We start from the raw sequence: 19,390 nt of genomic DNA, 5'->3' as shown, positions 1-19,390 counted from the left end.
GCAACACAGTCCCTATTTCCCCGTGCCGGTGAGCACTTGAAGTATTGCAGTCTCTACCTGAGGCCACCCTATCAAGATACTGCTGTGCAGTCCCAATCAGCTCATTCCAAGTCTTGTATTGGGAAGGATCAGGTAAGGTCTCTATGTCTGCCGACAGCATTCCATCCAAGGTCGACTTTCTGAGTTCAGTCACGTCCTTATGATCTGACATTCGTAACTGAGGCCATTGATCAGGAGGTTGCACCATGAAGGTTGGATAATGCATACAATGGTTATCCTTGCACAGATGATGTAGATGTAGGCCTCGAGTAATGCCGTCCGCAGGATCTCCACATTTATCGGTAGGTCTCTCCACATTTCTCAGTAGGTGTTTTTTTTTGTTGTTGTTTTTAAATACAGAATCGAGGCTCATGTTAGAGCTAACACATTGAACATGAAAACATGCACAGACACATAAAAGATGCAATGAAGGGAGAGAGAGGGAAGCACACAAGCACAACAACAGAAGAGAACAGGGACTTCGGTAGATCTGTGGAAGGGGTAGGGCTGGGGGAGAAGGGAGGGGTACACGGTATAAAGCAATTGAACACTTCGAGGAATTTCAGGAAAGAAGTTGGGGATTTAAAGAGGCGGATTTGGGGTGGGTGTTTTAACGGGGGTAGAAAAGATCAAGGTTTTGGATGGGGGAAGATAAGAGAGGGATTGAGATAAGAGATGGTTGTGAACAGCTGTTTTAAAGACCTGGAGGGAGGAGAGGGATTGAAGAGAGTGAAGGTGTTTGTTCCACAGGTGGGAGAAAAGAGGAATGAAAGAGTAAAGGTGAGCAGAGAGTCTTGATTTTGGCAGTTTCACCAGAAGAGGGTTGCTGGCAGATCTTGTGCGTCCTGTGGGAATATTTGGGGGACAGAGCATAGACAGAACAGGGGGAGCAAGGCCGGAGAGGAGTCGGTAGAATACAGCAAGACGACCAACCTAACCTGCCTGCGATGAGAGAGTGAAAGGCCCTCAGAATTGGCTTCAAAATCAATCAGGTGTGATGTTGAAGGCATACTGGCAGTAAACAAGCAATGTTACTGAAATGGCCTTTGTTGGAGTACACTGGCCAGTCCTTGTAGTGACCAGTCTAGAATGGTACAAATTGCCACTGGAGCATCCTTTGGACCGAATCATACAGGTTGCATTGGTAGGATGTGAGGATAATCAGACCCAATTAAGATTGTTGGCTGAGTCTTGTCAATGAGAGGGAGTGGTCATCCACGTCGGTGGGGGTACCACCTCTGAAGAGTGGCCACTGGCTACAAATACTCAGATAGGTGCAGCATCATGACAGTAAATGCTCCTTATATCACGTACCTTTGGCTCGGTTTCTCGACTAATATTTGAAACCTGACTGAAGCACTGGGACATTGCACCATATATTCACGTACTGTCTTGATCAGTATTGAATCCGGTTTACCCACTAGGTACAGCTGCTCCATTATTGCATCCAAGAGTATTGACCTCTTCGCTCCATCATCGAGGACAGCATAGGTCTCCTGTCTCCATGGTACCTCGTGGGCCATAAATAAGCACCTTTACGAGGTTGAGCATAACATTGTGTGGACGAGAAGGCCTGTCAAGGTACACAGTGAATGGTGAAGAACGTGTAATAAGGACAGTGCTGGAAGTTCTCTGTGCTGCATCATGTAGGATGGTTAGATGCAGGTCTTTGCAAGTCAGACAGGGTTTCTTGAATGTACATCGATCAGCCAAATGTGTCTGACCACACCACCAACAGCAGTCATGTTCCCTTATCCACGTGACAATCTGTTCTGTGGAAAGCTTCCGGAATTCTGCACATGAGCTGAGGTAGTGGTCACTGGTGGCACAGTGAGGACAATAAGTCTTTGGCTTAGATTTGGTTGTTGGAGGGATGTTACCCAATGGCTGCACTTTTGTGTCGGCCATCCGTGATTCCGAGCTGTAGAACACCGATGCACGTGATTCTTTCTCCCTGTAAGATGAATGCTGCTCCTTCCTCTCCGATTTCTGGCTCCCACCTTGATAGAGGTGGGAGTTTGGTGTGTGGGTGCAACCCACGAATTCTAATTTGGTGTGTGGGTGCAACCCACGTCAAAATCCAAGATGGCCGCCGCCATGTATGTCTGAACCTTGTGAGCGGAATATCTTGAAAAATAAGCGAAGTACCAACTTCTAATATGGTGTGTGGGTGTATCTAGGCATAAGGAAGAACGTTATTGAAAATTGGGTCGCCACGTCAAAATCCAAGATGGCCGCCGTGCGTCTTCCACTTTGTCAACTCGCATCACTTCACCGACGGGGGACCTAGGCGTAACGCTTGTTGATAATGAAAAAAGGACCTTCCGAAACCCTTTATCAAAGTACGAGCATATTTCCTTGCTAAATTTTGACAAGAGTTATTGCAAGTTTTGTCAACACACTTTTAAGTGGCTTCCAAGCGCTAAAGCTGTTCATCAAGTCCATCGTTGCAGACTTTTTGAAGTCGCACCCTAATGCACATGAATTCCTGTTTACTGCAAGAGATTGGCTGAATGGACAACAGAGAACCATCTCATGGACATATGGATTTTTCACCTTTCTCTTTGTATTTCAGATGCCTCTTCGGTTGATGAGAGCCACGTGGGTTCTGTGGATGGTAGCAAGTTGTACAGCAGTCGTCGGTTCGACACTCCACACATGTCTCTTACATTGAGCCTCTGCTACCTTAGCCTCCTGTGGATCAACTCTCCGCTTACCTTACTGGATCTTATACGGTAAATTCAGCCTGACTTTCACACCACCCTCGCCCCCTCCAACCCCTTTCCTGTCTACCACCAACATCTTGATTGCCTCCCTTCTAATGGCCATGTGTTACGGATTCGTCCCTTCCGTTGTGGTGGTTTGCATCCACTGTAAATATTTCCGATTCCATGTATTATTATTGTTGTCATTTAAAGGGAATAGATATTTCTAGTTTCAAAAGTTAAAGGTTAATGTTAAAAGAAACAGGAAACCGGATCGGGAACCGTAAAAAACCGGAAGAAGACGAGGAGAGGAAAAAAGGGCGGAGCGAAGTAAAGTCGGACAAGAAGCTGGTTGCTTTGCGGTCTGGATCGAACGTTGTCGAGCAAGAGTCACGAGTGAACTTTGGGTTTCCTGGGAAAAGGGATTCCTGCGTTTGATTTGTTATCGCTGTGACTGATCAACTTGCGTGTCAGGTTTGGCGTTGGATTCCGAGGAATCATCGTCGGGTCGTTGCGTCTCGAGGACGAGCCGTCGGCCATTTTGACTCGCGCGCTTTGCTCATCGGAGAAAGGTCTTTGCTTCGCGTCAGCCGTTTTCACCATTCAGACGTCTATCTGGGATGTGTGTGTGCAACGCGGATTTTGAAGGCAAACCTGACGTTCGCCGATTTGGAGCTGTAAAACATCCAGACCAGAGAGTGTGATTTCCCAGTCGCCTTGAGTGCGCTTTTACGCAGCTTTGGGCCGCGTGACTCTTTGCGCTTCTTTGGCCGCATACGCCTTTGTGCAGTTTTGGCGGCGTGACTGGGCCCGTCATCTGAACGGGATTCTGGTTTCGATTCGACATTGCTCTGACGATCGCTGGAGGGGATCAACTTTGAGCTTGAAGACGGGAATATAGAGACATTGGGGAATGTTCTTTTTTCACTCACTTGGAGCACAGTGAGTTACCTTATACAAGCTGATGGTACCATCATAAGATATACATTGATTGTACTTTTGATTGCTATTATTGTTGTATTGTTATTCTTGTGTGCTTTTTAATACAATATTTGTTTGTTGGTAAGACCCTGGTGTTGGGCTAGCGGCTAGGGTGCCGGCTTAGGATCCAAGGATCCTGGGTTCGAATCCCGGTCGATTGCTGAATTAACGCCAGGGGGGTTGACTCAGCCTGTCATCCTTCCGAGGTCGGCTAATTGAGTACCAGTTCACTGGTAATTCCTGTTTGTCGTTAAAGGCGGCAAAAAGGGTTGGCGTCAGGAAGGGCATCCGGCCGCAAAACATTGCTTCAAAAAGGGGACGGAAAAACAACAACAACCACGGTTCCCGAAAAAGGCCAACCCCCGCTTTGCGGGGAAAAATGGCCTCTAAAGGTGGTTTATATTTGTTTGTTGGTAACAATTGGTGTGGTTTCACCATTGATTTTTGACACAGGATAACACACTTTTCTGCCGTGACTCCTCTCGGGGCTCGGAGGTACACCGTGACCAGGGGGTCGGGGAGGAGCATGTAACACGTCATATTTTCTCTTGCAGACTTGCCTGGGAGGGCAGTGTGCCTTATCTGCACATTACGGACAAGTTCCCTGATGAGATCATCTTTTCCAAGCCAGATGCATCAATATTTGGAGTGACAGTAAGGAACCATGGTTCATAGAGCATTGTTAATGCATTTAATCCTCAGGTTCACATACATTTTCATGCCAACTCATAGCCTTATTTTTAAAACCCTAAACTGATTCACATCTTGTTTGAGTCCTGGGAATGGGAGCGTTTATGGTTCAAATTTAGTTGATGCACCTTTGACCTGTCCCCCAATATGAAAGACGAAAGATAAACTAAGTAAATGCAACTACAGACTTGGCATTTAATATGGAATATTTTTTTTTCTTGACTTGGGTTTACTTTCTGAACTCAGTATATCAATCTGGTGAGTTTCTTTTACCCTTCGGTGATGTCTTTGTTGAAAGAACCATGTCACTGATTGTCTTTCGCAGCAAGAAGTCAATAACAGGATTATATCACAGGTGGCGTGACAAAATGTAAGGACAGGTACATTTGACGATTGGCTTCACAATCGGGTATATAAGGGTTGTTGCGTTCTGTATTAGTGGAAAACAACTGCTGCACGTCTACAAAAGTTATTGCCGCTTCCTCTGGAGATGGTCCGTCAACTTGACAATGCTGTTTGTCATGGAGTGGTGGCTTTACGAAATTCTGGCATGAAACAGCATGCTATTGCTCAGCAGTATGGCATCACTCAAGGTCAGGTGTCAAAGATCCTGAAACGAAATGCACAGAGGGGTGTCCCTACTCCAATACCGAGGCCAGGACATCCAGGCAGAACCACAAGGAGAGATGATCGCCAGCTGCACCGGTTAGTCTGCAATGGCCGTACCAAGTCAGCTAATCGGCTTCGGGCTGAGTGGCAGCAACTGACAAATGTGCCTGTATCCAGAAGGCTAGTCAACCAATGACGGGTTCAAGCAGGCTATCGTGCCAGGCGTCCCCTGAGAAAGCCACGCCTGACCAGACAACACAGCCAGCGCCGATTGTAGTGGGCCAGAGAGCACCGTCAATGGCAGCCAGGACACTGGAATCACGTGACCTTCAGTGACGAGTCTAGATTTCTGGTCTATCGTCAAGATGGCCGCGTCCGAGTGCGCAGACAAGTGCATGAAGCCCACAACTAAGATTGTATAGTGCCAAGAGTCCAAGCTGGAGGTGGTGGGGTGACCATTTGGGCTGCTTTTCATGCATGGGGCAAAACTGACCTGGTTGTTCTGAATGGAAACCTGAACCAGTTCAAGTACAGGGTCATTCTGGAAGAAACATTGCTTCCATTTGCTCGTGCAGCCTTTCGAGGAAACTTTGTCTTCCAAGATGACAATGCACGGCCTCATCGTGCTCGCATGATCCAACACTTTCTTGCTGACCGTGGTGTGGAGCATATGGAGTGGCCTGCCATGTCCCCGGATATGAATCCGATAGAGAACTTGTGGGCAGAATTAACGCGTCATATCGAAAACTTGGACCAGCAGCCCACCACTGTGCGTGAATTGCAGCAGACTATTGTCACTGCATGGCAAGCGATTCCTGTCCAAAACTTGGCCAATCTCGTGAACAGCATGCCTCAACGTGTACGTGCTCTCCTGAATGCTCGTGGGGGTTACACGAAGTACTGAACTGTAATTTTACTGTCCGTAATCCCAGTCATAATTTAGCTTTTGTTTTTGTTGGAAAAAAATTTGGCTAATGTGCAAAATAAAGAGATACTTCTGGAAAACGTACAGAAGTTTAACACAGTACTGTCCGTGAATTGAGTTCGATATCAGTTTACATCACTTTCAAGGATCAATGTATTTGCTTCGAAATGTCAAATGTGGTTTTTGTTTCTTTTGAAGGTCACATTAACAAAATCTAGAATAATTTCAACATCATTCCAATGAACTTTTGGTTCTAAGTCATCTTGAAAAGTAAGTTCACCCCCACAAAAAAAATATTCCATATTAAATGCCAAGTCTGTATGTCCACTACTTTGAGAAGGAAAGCTTTTGTTTTTCACATCAGGAAGTTTGTTGACTTGGATAAAAGATGCAATGATGAGAACAGCATGATAGATATTGAAGTTTGCAGTATCCTTGTGTAGGTGAGATGTGAAAGCCTTCGGATACCCCTTGAAGTGTTGAAGGTACAGCTGTTTCTATGTACTGCAGCGAGTGCCAAGTCATGCGGAGCTGCAGTGGGAGGTTAACAAGCTTGATGTCTTCCTTGCACTGCCTGCGTTTCCAGTGCCTCCACCTCAGTCGCTGGTATACCCACCTTGCTTGGCTGCCCGTTTTCTTCGAGAACTCAATCTACCAGGTTAAAGTCACCTCATCTTACCATATGTATGGATGTGCCTCCTTGCTTGTCTGAGGATACCTCGATGTATGATTTCTCGTGACTTTACTGTGGATGTCATTCGTCATTTTTATAGCATCTGTTGTTTAAGGTTTTAATATTATTGTGAACAAGCAAAAGTACCCAGTGCTGCCGGGCAACGCAGGGTCACTTTGTGCCGGGAATATGAAGAGAAGGGGGAGAGAGGGGAGGAGGGAAAAGGGGGGGGGGGGGGAATAAAGGGAGCAGGAGGGATAGGAGAAAAGGGTGGAGGGGCGGAAGGTAGGTGTAGAGGGGGAAGAGGGAGGGAAGGAAGGGAAAGGGGGGAGGTAGGGGTAGGGAGATGGAGGGGAGGAAAGGAGAGGGAGAGGGGGTGGAAGATAGGGGACAGTTCTGAAAACCTGTCAGTTAAAACACGATACCATCTATTTATCATTAAGCAATAATGGCAGAATTTCCCTCTTCCTCTTTGCACTGTGTTCTCCATATGTTAGAGTTGGCTGACTGGTGTGTGTGTGTGTGTGTGTGTGTGTGTGTGTGTGTGTGTGTGTGTGTGTGTGTGTGTGTGTGTGTGTGTGTGTGTGTGTGTGTGTGTGTGTGTGTGTGTGTGTGTGTGTGTGTGTGTGTGTGTGTGTGTGTGTTCTGATTCACCGGCCACACCATCTAACCCACGGGGCTCTTAATTGGCATCAAGTGTGACCATTCCTCCAAAATGGTTTTGCACTTTGACTTTACCCCACCTCAGCTCCCCCATGCCCCTCACAACACCGCCCCTTCCAAACCTCACCCCCATATAAATATAGCTTATATTAATATAATGGAAGTAGATCACAAAAGCATGTGAATCAATGTGATCTCGTGTAATAACAAACTGCGTACGTAAAAACAAGAAGGGAGTGCTGTCTACTGTATCGCCATGACTTGCAAAAGAAGCCCGAAGAGTGCTTGCCAAGCAGCGTAAGCACTCAATAAAGCGCTCCAACAACTTAAGCACTCAAGCAAACACTCCAACAATACTGTTGAGATGCCAGGAGTGTCCCACAATGTCTGATTTAGACAAATTAACACTTTTAAAATTGTTGGAACAGATGCTGAGGTCAATTTGGAAATTTGGTTCAGGTGAAGAGATTCTCAATCTTTGCGGAAATTAAATAAAGGCATGAACACTGGCATTTATGAGCATTGTGATGTATACAGAATACAGCGATTCATAGATATGAAGATCAGCTATATTACCATTCGTAGATATGAAGCTTTATTGTTTAAAAACCGCGACCTGTTCTGAGGCAAGGCATACTTGAGTAGAATGGACAAAATGGCAGAAGTAAGATGCCAAGTTAAGTGACCTAAATGCAGGCTGACCAAAGGTAAGCCTGTTCGTGTAAATGATCTTCAAAAACACACCCAAATACCCAGTTTTCATTCGTGCAATCACTTGGAGGTCGATTAGTGTGCATGCAAAGTTTGGGGCCCACTAGGTTTCATGGTTTTGGAGTTATGGAGGAGACAAACACACACACACAGCTTTTTATTAAATAAAAAAATAATAACCACCTTTAGAGGCCATTTTTCCCCGCAAAGCGGGGGTTGGCCTTTTTCGGAAACCGTGGTTGTTGTTGTTTTTTGGTCCCCTTTTTGAAGCAATGTTTTACGGCCGGATGCCCTTCCTGCCGCCAACCCTTTTTGCCGCCTTTAACAACAAACAGGGAATTACCAGTGAACTGGTACTCACTCAATTTGCCGACCTCGGAAGGATGACAGGCTGAGTCAACCCCCCTGGCGTTAATTCAGCGATCGACCGGGATTCGAACCCAGGATCCTAGGATCCTAAGCCGGCACCCTAGCCGCTAGCCCAACACCAGGGTTAACTTTTTATTTAACTTTAACAGGGTTAACAACACCAGGGTTAACACTTTTTATTATTATAGATTATTTGGTTTTGACATCGGCATTCCTTACCCACAGATGGGCTGTTGAATTGGTGCTGCTTTATGGTAGAACATGCTATGAAGCAGGCAAAACAACACGCCAAGTGCCTTCCTCAGCACGAGTTGCATGCCGCATCTGCCGTGGCACTCTCTCTAGGGTTGCTTTATGGTCTCAATGATGAAAAAGAATGGTAAGTCACTCAAAAATGTCATCGCTTTTGTTTGCTTGTCATACACGAAAATTAGATTTTTAGAAAATGTGGTGTTTGTTAGGCCTTCCCCCAACTATAACAAGCATTGGTCTTTAGCTCCGATGAAGAGTTAATGCCTTAAACATCAGCTTCTTGCTTTCCATGGTGGTTAATATACCCCAATCAACGTCTTGCTGATTTAATCCATTGTTCTGCCTGTCTGTTAATGTAGATCAACACGACCCTTCACCAGCAAGACTTCTTCATTTTATAGCAAGCATTGTTTTAATCACAAGTGTGCCTTTCTTCCTTTCCTTATAACACTTAACCTCAAAAATCTCCTTATTATGATGCAAAATGTAGAGCCAGTGATTTTTCTATTTCAGAAAAACTGCCTTTGCCATTTCCAGAAAAAAGGCAACTTCTATTTTATGAAATAAATTCCGTTCTGTGTTATCAATGGAAAAGGGAGAATTTATTTGTGTAATTGCATTGAAAATAATACTATTTTCCTCAATTCTCCACCCCTCAAATCCTCTGTGGTATCCCTGGGCGATGTATTTTGCCACCAGGGTGACGCTGAAGTGCGGGGAATACACAACATACAACATGCATTTTAAAGGCCATTTTCCCTGCTAGAGCAAGGGTTAGCCTTGCGGTCCCCATGACAATCTTCTCCATTTTGCCCTATTTTCTGCATCTCTCCTTGTTAACCCCCTTGCCCGCATTTCTTCTTCCACCATCTTTAGCCAAGTCTTTCTCGGTCTTCCCCGTCTTCTACTTCCTTCTACATTCATTTCCATCACTCTTCTCAACCAGTCACTTTCATCCTTCCTCAACACATGACCAAACCATCTCAACCTGTTCCTCTTCACAGCATCAAACACAGGCTCTATTCCCATCATCTTTTGCAATTCATCATTTGCCTTCCTCTCTCTCAACGATACTCCGCACATCCGTCGAACCATTCGCATTTCCACCCTTTCCAACCTTCGTTGCTGCTCTACGTTCATTACCCATGTCTCGCTCCCATAAATCATAACACTTCTCACACATGCAGCATACACCTTTCCCTTCAGCTTCAACGACACTCCCCTCATCATCAGCACGCCACTCAATTCCCAAAACTTCTTCCATGCACATCTCACTCGAGCAACCGTTGCCGAGTCTGATCCACCTTCTCCATTCAGCATGTCTCCGAGGTAGCAAAGTGTTTTCACACCTTCCAGCTTCACGCCGTCTCCAAGATCCAACTCAACATTTCCTCCATCTGCAGCTCCCTCTGTGCACACCTTACATTTGAATGTAGCTGCCACACTGGTTAATGACCCTCTCAGACCACTACATTTTTGATGAACCCACTCAGCGCACATTGTACACTGAATGGAGTTCACTCCGACACCCTTCCTACACACAGCACAGGGCCACTTCCCAGTTCTTTCCACCTCACCACATGCTTTACCACTTGCCATCACCTTCGTCTTTCCGATATTCACCTTCAGACCTTTTGTCTCCATACATTCCTTCCACGTGTTCATCTTTTCCTTCAGTCCATCCATACTTTCCGCAATCAACACCAGATCATCTGCATACAACTCCCACGGTAAACCCTCCTTTACGTTCTGAGCCAGCACCTCCATCACAGCTACAAATAGTCGTGGACTTAGTACCGACCCCTGATGCACTCCCACCTTCACCTCAAACTCACCACTGTTCCCGTCCTTCGTCCTTACAGCTGTGCGCGCTCTTTTGTACATTGCCATCACTACTCTGATCAACCATTCCTCCACTCCTAACTTCCTCAATGCCCATGTCAATACTTTGCGTGGAACCCGATCGAATGCTTTCTCCAGATCAACAAACCCAAGAAACAACTTCTTCCTCTTCTCCATGTACTTCTCCTGCAACTGCCTCACAATGAAAAGCGCGTCTGTCGTTCCTCTTCCTGGCATAAATCCAAACTGCATTTCGTCGATCTTCACTTTCTTCCTTATCCTCCTCTCCAACACCCTTTCCAATACCTTCATTCCATGCTCCAATAACTTTATCGCTCGGTACGAGCCACACTCCAGAGGGTCACCTTTCCCCTTGTATAGAGGGACGAGGGTACTCAGTTCCCAAGCCACTGGAATTCGGCCTTCTTTCACCACCAGATTACAGATCTCTGTCATTCTCTTCACACCCCAACTTCCTGCTGCCTTCAACATATCTCCCACAACTCCCGTCGGCCCTCCCGCTTTTTTACCCTTCATTGCTTTTATCGCTTCCTCAACTTCCTTCTCAGTTATCTTCTCTGCCGGTCCTAAAACTGGGTTACTCTCTATGTTGCCATCCCATTCATTCTCTGTATTCAACAGCATTTCCATATATCTTTTCCATCTTCCTTTAATTCCATCTAGGTCGACAACGATTTGTCCCACTTCATCCTTCAAGCAACTCACCCCCATCACATCACACCTCTCTTTCGCTATCTGCTTTGCAATCCTGAATACTGCTTTCTGACCCTCTTCCGAATCCAAGCGTTCTCCGAACATTTTCCTACATGCCTCCTGAGCCTTTGCTACCTCTTTCTTTGCAGCCTTCCTGGCTGCCTTATAACTTTCATGCTCTGCTGTTTCTGCTCCCGTACCCTTCGCCTTCTGCCACTCCTTGAACTTCTTCCTCTTCTCGTCAATCCTCTTTCCAACTTCATCATCCCACCACCATGTTTCCGAGTGCCTTGGTGGTCCTTTTGTCCATCCACATACCTCACCAACGGCTCCCAACAGACTAGCTTTCATTGACATCCAACCACTTTCAAGCTCAACCACATCATCCTCGACCCTACTCAGCCTCTCTTTTAATGCCTCCCTTACTGTCACCTCTTTCAACCTCCACACCCTCATTCTCGGTTGGTACTTCACCCGCCGAGCTCTCCTCACACCTTTCACCCTTACGTCGCAGACAACCAAGTGGTGCTGTGAAACAGCCTCCTCCCCCGGGATCACCTTTGTGTCCGGGAGGTGCCCCCTATCTCGCCTACGCACCATCAGGTAGTCAACGGTTGTCGTCGACCCACCTGACATGTATGTAACAAGCTTATTATCCTCTTTCTGGAACTGAGTATTACAAATCAACAAATCAGCTCCATCAGCAAACTCCAAAATCCTTTCACCTTCTCCATTTCTCACACCATATCCGTAACCCCCATGAACTCCGTCAAAACCATCCATACTCCTTCCCACATGTCCATTTAGGTCTCCTCCTACCACAACAACTTCCTCATCTTTCACGTTTTCCATCAGCTTCTCTATCGCACACCAGAACTTGTCCTTCTCTTCATCGCTACGACCAACCTGCGGAGCATATCCCGAGATGACGTTCACCAAGAGCTTTCCAATCATCATTTTCACCATCATCAACCTATCACTCACTCTAGTCACACTCACCACACTGTCTACAAACTCCTCAGAAAACAGGACACCAACACCATTCACACCCTCCAGGCACCCTTGCCACACAAACTTGTATTTCTGTCCCTGCCTACCCTTCACCATTCTCACACCACTTCCCTTCCATCTCGTCTCTTGCACACAACATATGTCCACTCTTCTTCTGACCAATACTTCCACCACTTCTCCTGATCTCCCTGTCATTGTCCCTACATTCCATGTCCCAAACCTCAGAAACCGATCTCCACTTCGGGCTGTACCCTGCCCACATGTAGTTGTAATTGTCATGGTTCTCTTTTTGAGGCAATGTTTTTATGGCCGGATGCCCTTCCTGACGCCAACCCTCTTAGTCGCCTCTTACGACACGCAGGGATACGGCGTACCTATTCTTATCCAGGGTACACACTGGGAAACGTTTAAAACATGGAAATTCTGGGGGGTGGAGGGGGGCGGTGTCAGCATCACGGCTGCGGTTTAAACATATTTAAATAAATATTTAAACAAAACCATGAAAAACAATCTGAAGTGCGGGGAATAGTGAAATGAAAATAAAATTACAAATGACAGGTGGGAAAAATGAGGAAACCAGATCCACAGAGCATGGCAATCTTGACAAGCCAAGCCAATACCCCGTCCTCAGACGAGTTAATTACTCCAGAATTATGGATTGAATGATGCCCTCAGAATTGGTCTGTTTTAGTACAACCTTGTAATACACCTATTGGGAATGCTGCAGTATGATACACTTTTACATGGAGATAGATGCCCCCCCCCCCCCCCTCCCACACTGAACCCCTGGGCCCAGTTGCTAGAAGCCCGGATAAGAACCATCCCATGGATAAATCACCTATCCCGCGGATTAAATTTATCCTCTGGATAAGTTCTGTTGCTCAAAGCCGCTGAATAAATGAGTGATTTTTCAGGATAACTTTAGCCTACCTCTGGCCCGGATAACGCCTTATCGGTAGTTAGTGACACGTACGTAGGTTTGTCCAATTCAAAATGGCAGACGATCCAGCGTTGTTCAGCATCTGTTGGACGAACGTTTTAAGGAAATTCTGCAAACGTGTTGATCCAGTGTGTCATGTAGGGATGTGCAAATGTGTTGATCCAGTATGTCATGTATGGACGTGCAAACGTGTATGGATACGACAATCAATCGGTGTCTGTCGAGTTACATTACACAATGCGTGAACCTATTCTCTTTCACTTCCTCTGCCCAACGATAGTTGTTGCCGACACCATTGATGGCAGCTGTAATCGTCAATCACGCCTTCTTCTTCACATCATTCGTTAGGGTGTTGGAAATTTACTCGTAAAGAGCTTTATATGATATTCTGCTGCCCGGCACAGCATATCCCATTCAGTTGGAGTAAAATTTGCCTTCCTCTTTCTGGTACGATTGACTTGACCCGCCATGACTGTTTTTCAAGCGGATGAGACAGTGCAATGCATTGTGGGGCATTGCTATATACAAATCAAAAGTTTATCCACAACCTAACCAGCCCTTATCCAGTGGATACTGACGTAGCTGTACTTTATCCGTCAGTTAACCTTCGGATAAGAATATTAACCACAAGATAGCTCTTCTCCAGTGGTGAAGTTATCCGAGCTTCTAGCAACCAGGCCCACGGGACTGAACTTTTTACCAACAAAAACTTTCCAATACACACACCGAGTACAACCAGCAGTTTTCATCTCATTTCATTCAGCGGTTTCTCTCAGGTTCCTTCTGATGACTCCATCTTTGCTACTTGCTTATTCGGGTTCCTTCTGATGACTCCAATGCAGTATTTGGTCTTCCATTTGATTATGGTTGTGCCATATCCTGATGCTGTCTGGACTGTGCTTCCCAGCTGATTGACCGCTGGTATCTTGTACCTGTTGTTGCATTTCAGCATGGTGTATAACTGCTGAAATAGATCTATCCAGGTTCTTCCCGACATCTTTGTTCTTTGTTCCTTTCACATTTCTTTCTAATTTGTCACTTTTTTTTTTTTGTTTTTTTGTTTTTTTTGTATACAAGATCGAGGCTCGTGGAAGAGCTAACATTAATCACACACACACAAAAAAAAAATCAGACACACAAAATATATAACAAGGGGAGCGGAACACAAGATGGGGAGAGAGGGGGAAGGACAAAAACACAACATTTGAGAGCAGCGACATCGGGAGATCTGTGGGAGGGGGAGGGCTTGGGGGGACGAAGGGGGGGGGGGAAGGTGGGAGAGGTATAAAACATATGGACACTGCAAGGACTTCCAGGAAAGAAGTTGGGATTTCAAAAAAGTGGATCTGGGGCGAAATTAGCGGGGGTAGAAAAGATCAAGGTTTTGGATGGGGGAAGATAAGATGGAGATGAGATGGTGGTGAACAGCTATTTTAAAGACGTGGAGGGAGGAATGGGATTGAAGAGTGAGGGAGTTTGTTCCCAGAGGTGGGAGAAAAGGGGAATGAAAGAGTGAAGGTGAGCAGAGAGTCTTGATTTTGGCAGTTTAACCATAAGAGGGTTGCTGGCAGATCTTGTGCGACCTGTAGGAATATTAGGGGGACGGAGCCCAGAGAGAGCTGGGGGGGCAAGGCCAGAGAGGAGTAACATCATTTGACTTTTCACCCGATCTCCCAATGGTGAAGAATCACTTGGTAATTAAATAATCATTATAGCCGAATCCATATGGAGATCTTCACCAAAATCGAAACGATTAGTCCTTTTCGCACGCATAACCTGTCGACCAAGTTTCGTCCAAATCCGTTCTCTTTATTCATTCTAATTCTTGCTTTTTCTTAAGTTCTCCCTTTATTTATTTATCTGTCTAAGGAGAAGTGAATTCTTGCAGAAGGTTTTCTGTAATGTGTTCTTTGTGTTAGCTCTCACACGAGCCTCAACTTAGTATACAAAAAAACGGCAGAGGGAGTTGTCATCAGCAAATAGGTAGAGGATTTTCCAGACTGTCAGAGTTCATTGATGAAGATCACAAATAGGACTGGGCTCAGAACACTGCCTTGTCAACAGGACAGTCGGCTGCCTTTGTGCACTCAAGCCTTGACAGGGAGGGGAGATGAAAGGATTCCGTTTAGAACCGCACATTGGCCACGAGAGTAGAGGGAATCGATAAGCTGTGTGTGGAGTCAACCTTGGATGCTATAGGCAGAGAGTTTGGAGAGAAAGGCAGGTTTACGTTTTCTATCCCACCGATAGGCTGGATCTGCATCTGGACCTGAACCAAAATATAATCAGTTTGTTTTTGTCACCCACCCAACTCATCCACCAAGTTTTGCCTGAATCTTTCCATACCTTTTTGAGATATTGTGCTATACAGTCACGTGAAAAAGTAAGTACACCCCATGTAAAGTTTTGACTTTTTCAACATATTTCAACATACAGCTATTTGATCTTCATTTCAACAATATTGATAGATAAAGGTGATATAATATAACAAATATCATGAAACATTTACATTTTGTTGTCCATTGTATAATTTAAATAAACATAAATGCAAATTTCATATGTGGAAAAAGTAAGTACACCCCTACATTTATCACGACTTCAAATACCTAAAATTAGAATCAGGTGCACCAGCTCAGGTGCAAATGATTAGAACATCGTTAGAGAGGATCTTGGAGGAACCTGTCTTATTTAAACCTCAGACATTTAGTTTGGTTTGCTCTTTGTTGTTGAAGTGTGTGGCGTCACCATGCCTAGATCAAAAGAGCTCTCTGAGGCCTTCAGAAAGAAGGTTATAGATGCCTACGAGTCTGCGAAGGGATTTAAATAGATCTCCAAACAATTTGAAATCAATCATTCGACTGTCCGGAAGATCATCTACAAGTGGAGAAGATTGCAAACAACTGCCAACGTGTTCACGCCAGGCCGCTCCAGCAAGTTCAGCCTGAGAGCAGACCGCGAGATGCTGAAAAGTCTCGAAGAACCCCAGAATGTCATCACGGGACCTACAGGTAGCTCTTGCCACTGTTGATGTCAAAGTGCACGAGTCTACCATTAGAAAGAGGCTGCACAAATTTGATCTACATGGGAGGTGTGCCAGAAGGAAACCTTTGCTGTCCAGAAAGAACATCAGGGCAAGACTAAAGTTTGCCAATGAACACCTCGGCAAAGACCAGCACTTCTGGAACAATGTGCTCTGGACAGATGAGTCAAAGGTAGAGCTATTTGGCCACAGTACCAGAAGACATGTTTGGCGAAAACCAAAGACAGCATTTGACCACAAGAACCTGTTACCAACTGTAAAGCATGGTGGTGGAAATATTATGGTTTGGGGCAGCTTTGCTATTTGCTATAATTTAATAATTAATTTATTTAATTTGTAATTTAATTTAATTTAATTTAATTTAATTTGCTATAAAGCAGATGGGGGAAATGTTGAGTTGGATCTTGGAGACGGCATGAAGCTGGAAGGTGTGAAAACATTTTGTTACCTAGGAGACATGCTGAATGGAGAAGGTGGATCAGACTGGGCAACGGTTGCTAGAGTGAGATGTGCATGGAAGAGGTTTTGGGAACTGAGTGGCGTGCTGACGAGGAGGGGAGTGTCGTTGAAGCTGAAGGGAAAGGTGTATGCTGCATGCGTGAGAAGTGTTATGATTTATGGGAGCGAGACATGGGTAATGAATGTAGAACAGCAACAAAGGCTGGAAAGGATGGAAATGTGAATGGTTCGGTGGATTTGTGGAGGGGGTATCGTTGAGAGAAAGGAAGACAAATGATGAATTGTGAAAGATGATGGGAATAGAGCCTGTGATGGATGCTGTGAAGAGGAACAGGTTGAGATGGTTTGGTCATGTGTTGAGGAAGGATGAAAGTGACTGGTTGAGAAGAGTGATGGAAATGAATCTAGAAGGAAGTAGAGGACGGGGAAGACCGATAAAGACTTGGCTAAAGATGGTCGAAGAAGAAATGTGGGCAAGGGGGTTAACAAGGGGAAATGCAGAAAATAGGGCAAAATGGAGGCGATTGTCATGGGGACCGCAAGGCTAACCGCTGCTCTTGCAGGGAAAATGGCCTTAAAATGCCTGTTGTTGTTGGTGTTTGTTTGCAGCTTTGCTGCATCCAGGCCTGGGCATCTCACCATCATAGAATCCACTATGAATTCTTCATTGTACCAGAGGGTGCTTGAGGATAATGTGAGGCCATATGTCAGAAAGTTGAAGCTCAACCGAGGGTGGACCTTGCAACATGACAATGACCCTAAACATACCAGTAAATCCACCAAGGAATGGCTGAAAAGAAAGAAATGGAGGGTTCTTTAATGGCCAAGTCAAAGCCCAGATCTAAATCCCATCGAGATGTTGTGTAGGGATTTGAAACGAGCTGTGCATGCAAGAAACCCCTCAAACATCGCACAGCTGAAAGAATTCTGCATGGAGGAGTGGGCAAAAATTTCTCCCAGTCGATGTCAGAGACTGGTAGACAGTTATAAGAAATGCCTACTTGAGGTTGTTTCTGCCAAAGGGGGCAATACCACCTATTAGAGCCAAGGGTGTACTTACTTTTTACCCATGCGAAATTTGCATTTATGTTTATTTAAATTATACAATGGACTACAAAATGTAAATGTTTCATGATATTTGTTATATTATATCACCTTTATCTATCAATATTGTTGAAATGAAGATCAAATAGCTGTATGTTAAAATATGTTGAAAAAGTCAAAACTGTACATGGGGTGTACTTACTTTTTCACGTGACTGTATATTGTTTTTGACCCTATCTCTCGATGGTGAAGAATCGCTTTTTATAATATTTAAATTATTGTATCCGGATCTTCATAAAAGCAAATCTATTTAGCCTTGTCACATAGCCAACCTGTCCACCACGTTTCATCCGTATGCATCCATAACGTTTTGAGATATCCTGCTCACAGACAGATAGGCAGACAGACAGACAGACAAACGGGTAAAAATGTAACCTCCATCTACCTTTGATGGCAGAGGTAATCATTTTTTTTTTTCTTGCAGCGCAGCTTACCCCTGTGCACAATCACGCCTCTTGTTTGGGTATTCTGCAGAGTTCATTTCTTGTGGGACCTGGTTGAAACCTTTTGAGAAGAATGGTTTCATACATACATACATACATACATACATACTTTTTGTTTCTCTAAATTAATTTCCAAATTTTGCATTCTGGACTGAATGTACAGGCATCTATTTTCCTTTCCTTTGCAGGGAGATCTCTGCACAGGAGGCACAGGAGTCAGCCAAAACAGTTGGTAAGTGTTGTTTGGTCAGGCTGATGGCAAAGTAGACACAAAAGAGTGCTTGGTTAACTTTGTTTTCCACAAGTGTGGAAGATTGTTGTGAATAATGCACCTGAACCTTTGGATGACCAAAATGGTGTCACTTTGGACCCAATGTTTTTATTTAATTTTACATGCACATACACACACACATACATACATGCACATACATACATGCACATACATACATACATACATACATACATACATACAAACATACCTATACATACATACATGTATGTACTATATACGTTTCGTATTGTTTACAAAACAGCCTGGTGTTGGCTTCGCGGTTAGGGTGCCGGCTTGGGATCTTAGGATCCTGGGTTCGAATCCCGGTCATTGCTCAATTAACACCAGGGGGGTTGACTCAGCCTGCCATCCTTCTGATGTTGGCAAATTGAGGACCAGTTCACTGGTAACTCCCTGCGTGTCGCAAGAGGCGACAAACAGGGTTGGCAGCAGGAAGGGCATCCGGCCATTAAACATTGCTTCAAAAAGGGGACCACTGTGCCCAAAAAAAGGCCAACCCCCACTCTGCGGGGAAAAATGGCCTTAAAACGCAGTTCTTTTTTTGTTTGTTTGTTTACAAAACAATAATTGCAATTTTGTTATATCCTATTTTTTTAAAGTATGTTATTGTTTAACAGTGTTTACACATGAAAATTAAAGTGGGATCATGAGATACAAATTGTTTCTTCCTGTGAGGAACTAATCACGAAGTTATGCTATGTGCAGTGAAGTACAATAACAAACTTCTGTTCCTGTCAACACCTTTGTGTGTAACTTATTTTTATAGTACGTTATTCACAATAACATTTGTATTATTTTTCTATTTTGGGAATTATTACTACGATGGAATGAAAAAAATATACATTTCCGATGCAAGCATCTTTAATTTTGTAGAAAGGTTTCCATGACAACATCATCACACATTTGTGTGCGCCCACATGCACAATAA

General features: G+C 44.7%; 2 protein-coding genes across 14 annotated transcripts in view; one reads left to right on the top strand and one right to left on the bottom strand.

Moving 5' to 3' along the window:
• ZNF706 (zinc finger protein 706) overlaps nucleotides 1–19,390 on the bottom strand; it is a 186,352-nt gene that overhangs the window by 93,784 nt on the left and 73,178 nt on the right. The window lies entirely within an intron of this gene.
• The window catches only part of TAF1B (TATA-box binding protein associated factor, RNA polymerase I subunit B), a 95,751-nt gene that overhangs the window by 13,746 nt on the left and 62,615 nt on the right, over nucleotides 1–19,390 (top strand). For all 13 annotated transcript variants that reach the window (XM_068108478.2, XM_078773091.1, XM_068108479.2 and 10 more), the window contains 5 exons: nucleotides 2,615–2,774; nucleotides 4,280–4,379; nucleotides 6,460–6,607; nucleotides 8,591–8,744; nucleotides 18,359–18,402. In XM_068108478.2, coding sequence (XP_067964579.2) covers nucleotides 2,615–2,774; nucleotides 4,280–4,379; nucleotides 6,460–6,607; nucleotides 8,591–8,744; nucleotides 18,359–18,402 — 606 coding nt within the window. The remainder of the gene's footprint in view (nucleotides 1–2,614; nucleotides 2,775–4,279; nucleotides 4,380–6,459; nucleotides 6,608–8,590; nucleotides 8,745–18,358; nucleotides 18,403–19,390) is intronic.

The sequence above is a fragment of the Myxine glutinosa genome, chromosome 2, assembly GCF_964187855.1.
Source record: "Myxine glutinosa chromosome 2, kmMyxGlut1.1, whole genome shotgun sequence".
NCBI classification, from domain to species: domain Eukaryota; kingdom Metazoa; phylum Chordata; class Myxini; order Myxiniformes; family Myxinidae; genus Myxine; species Myxine glutinosa.
The sequence above is the reverse complement of the archived record's forward strand: the minus strand, read 5'-3'. Positions and strand labels throughout refer to the sequence as shown.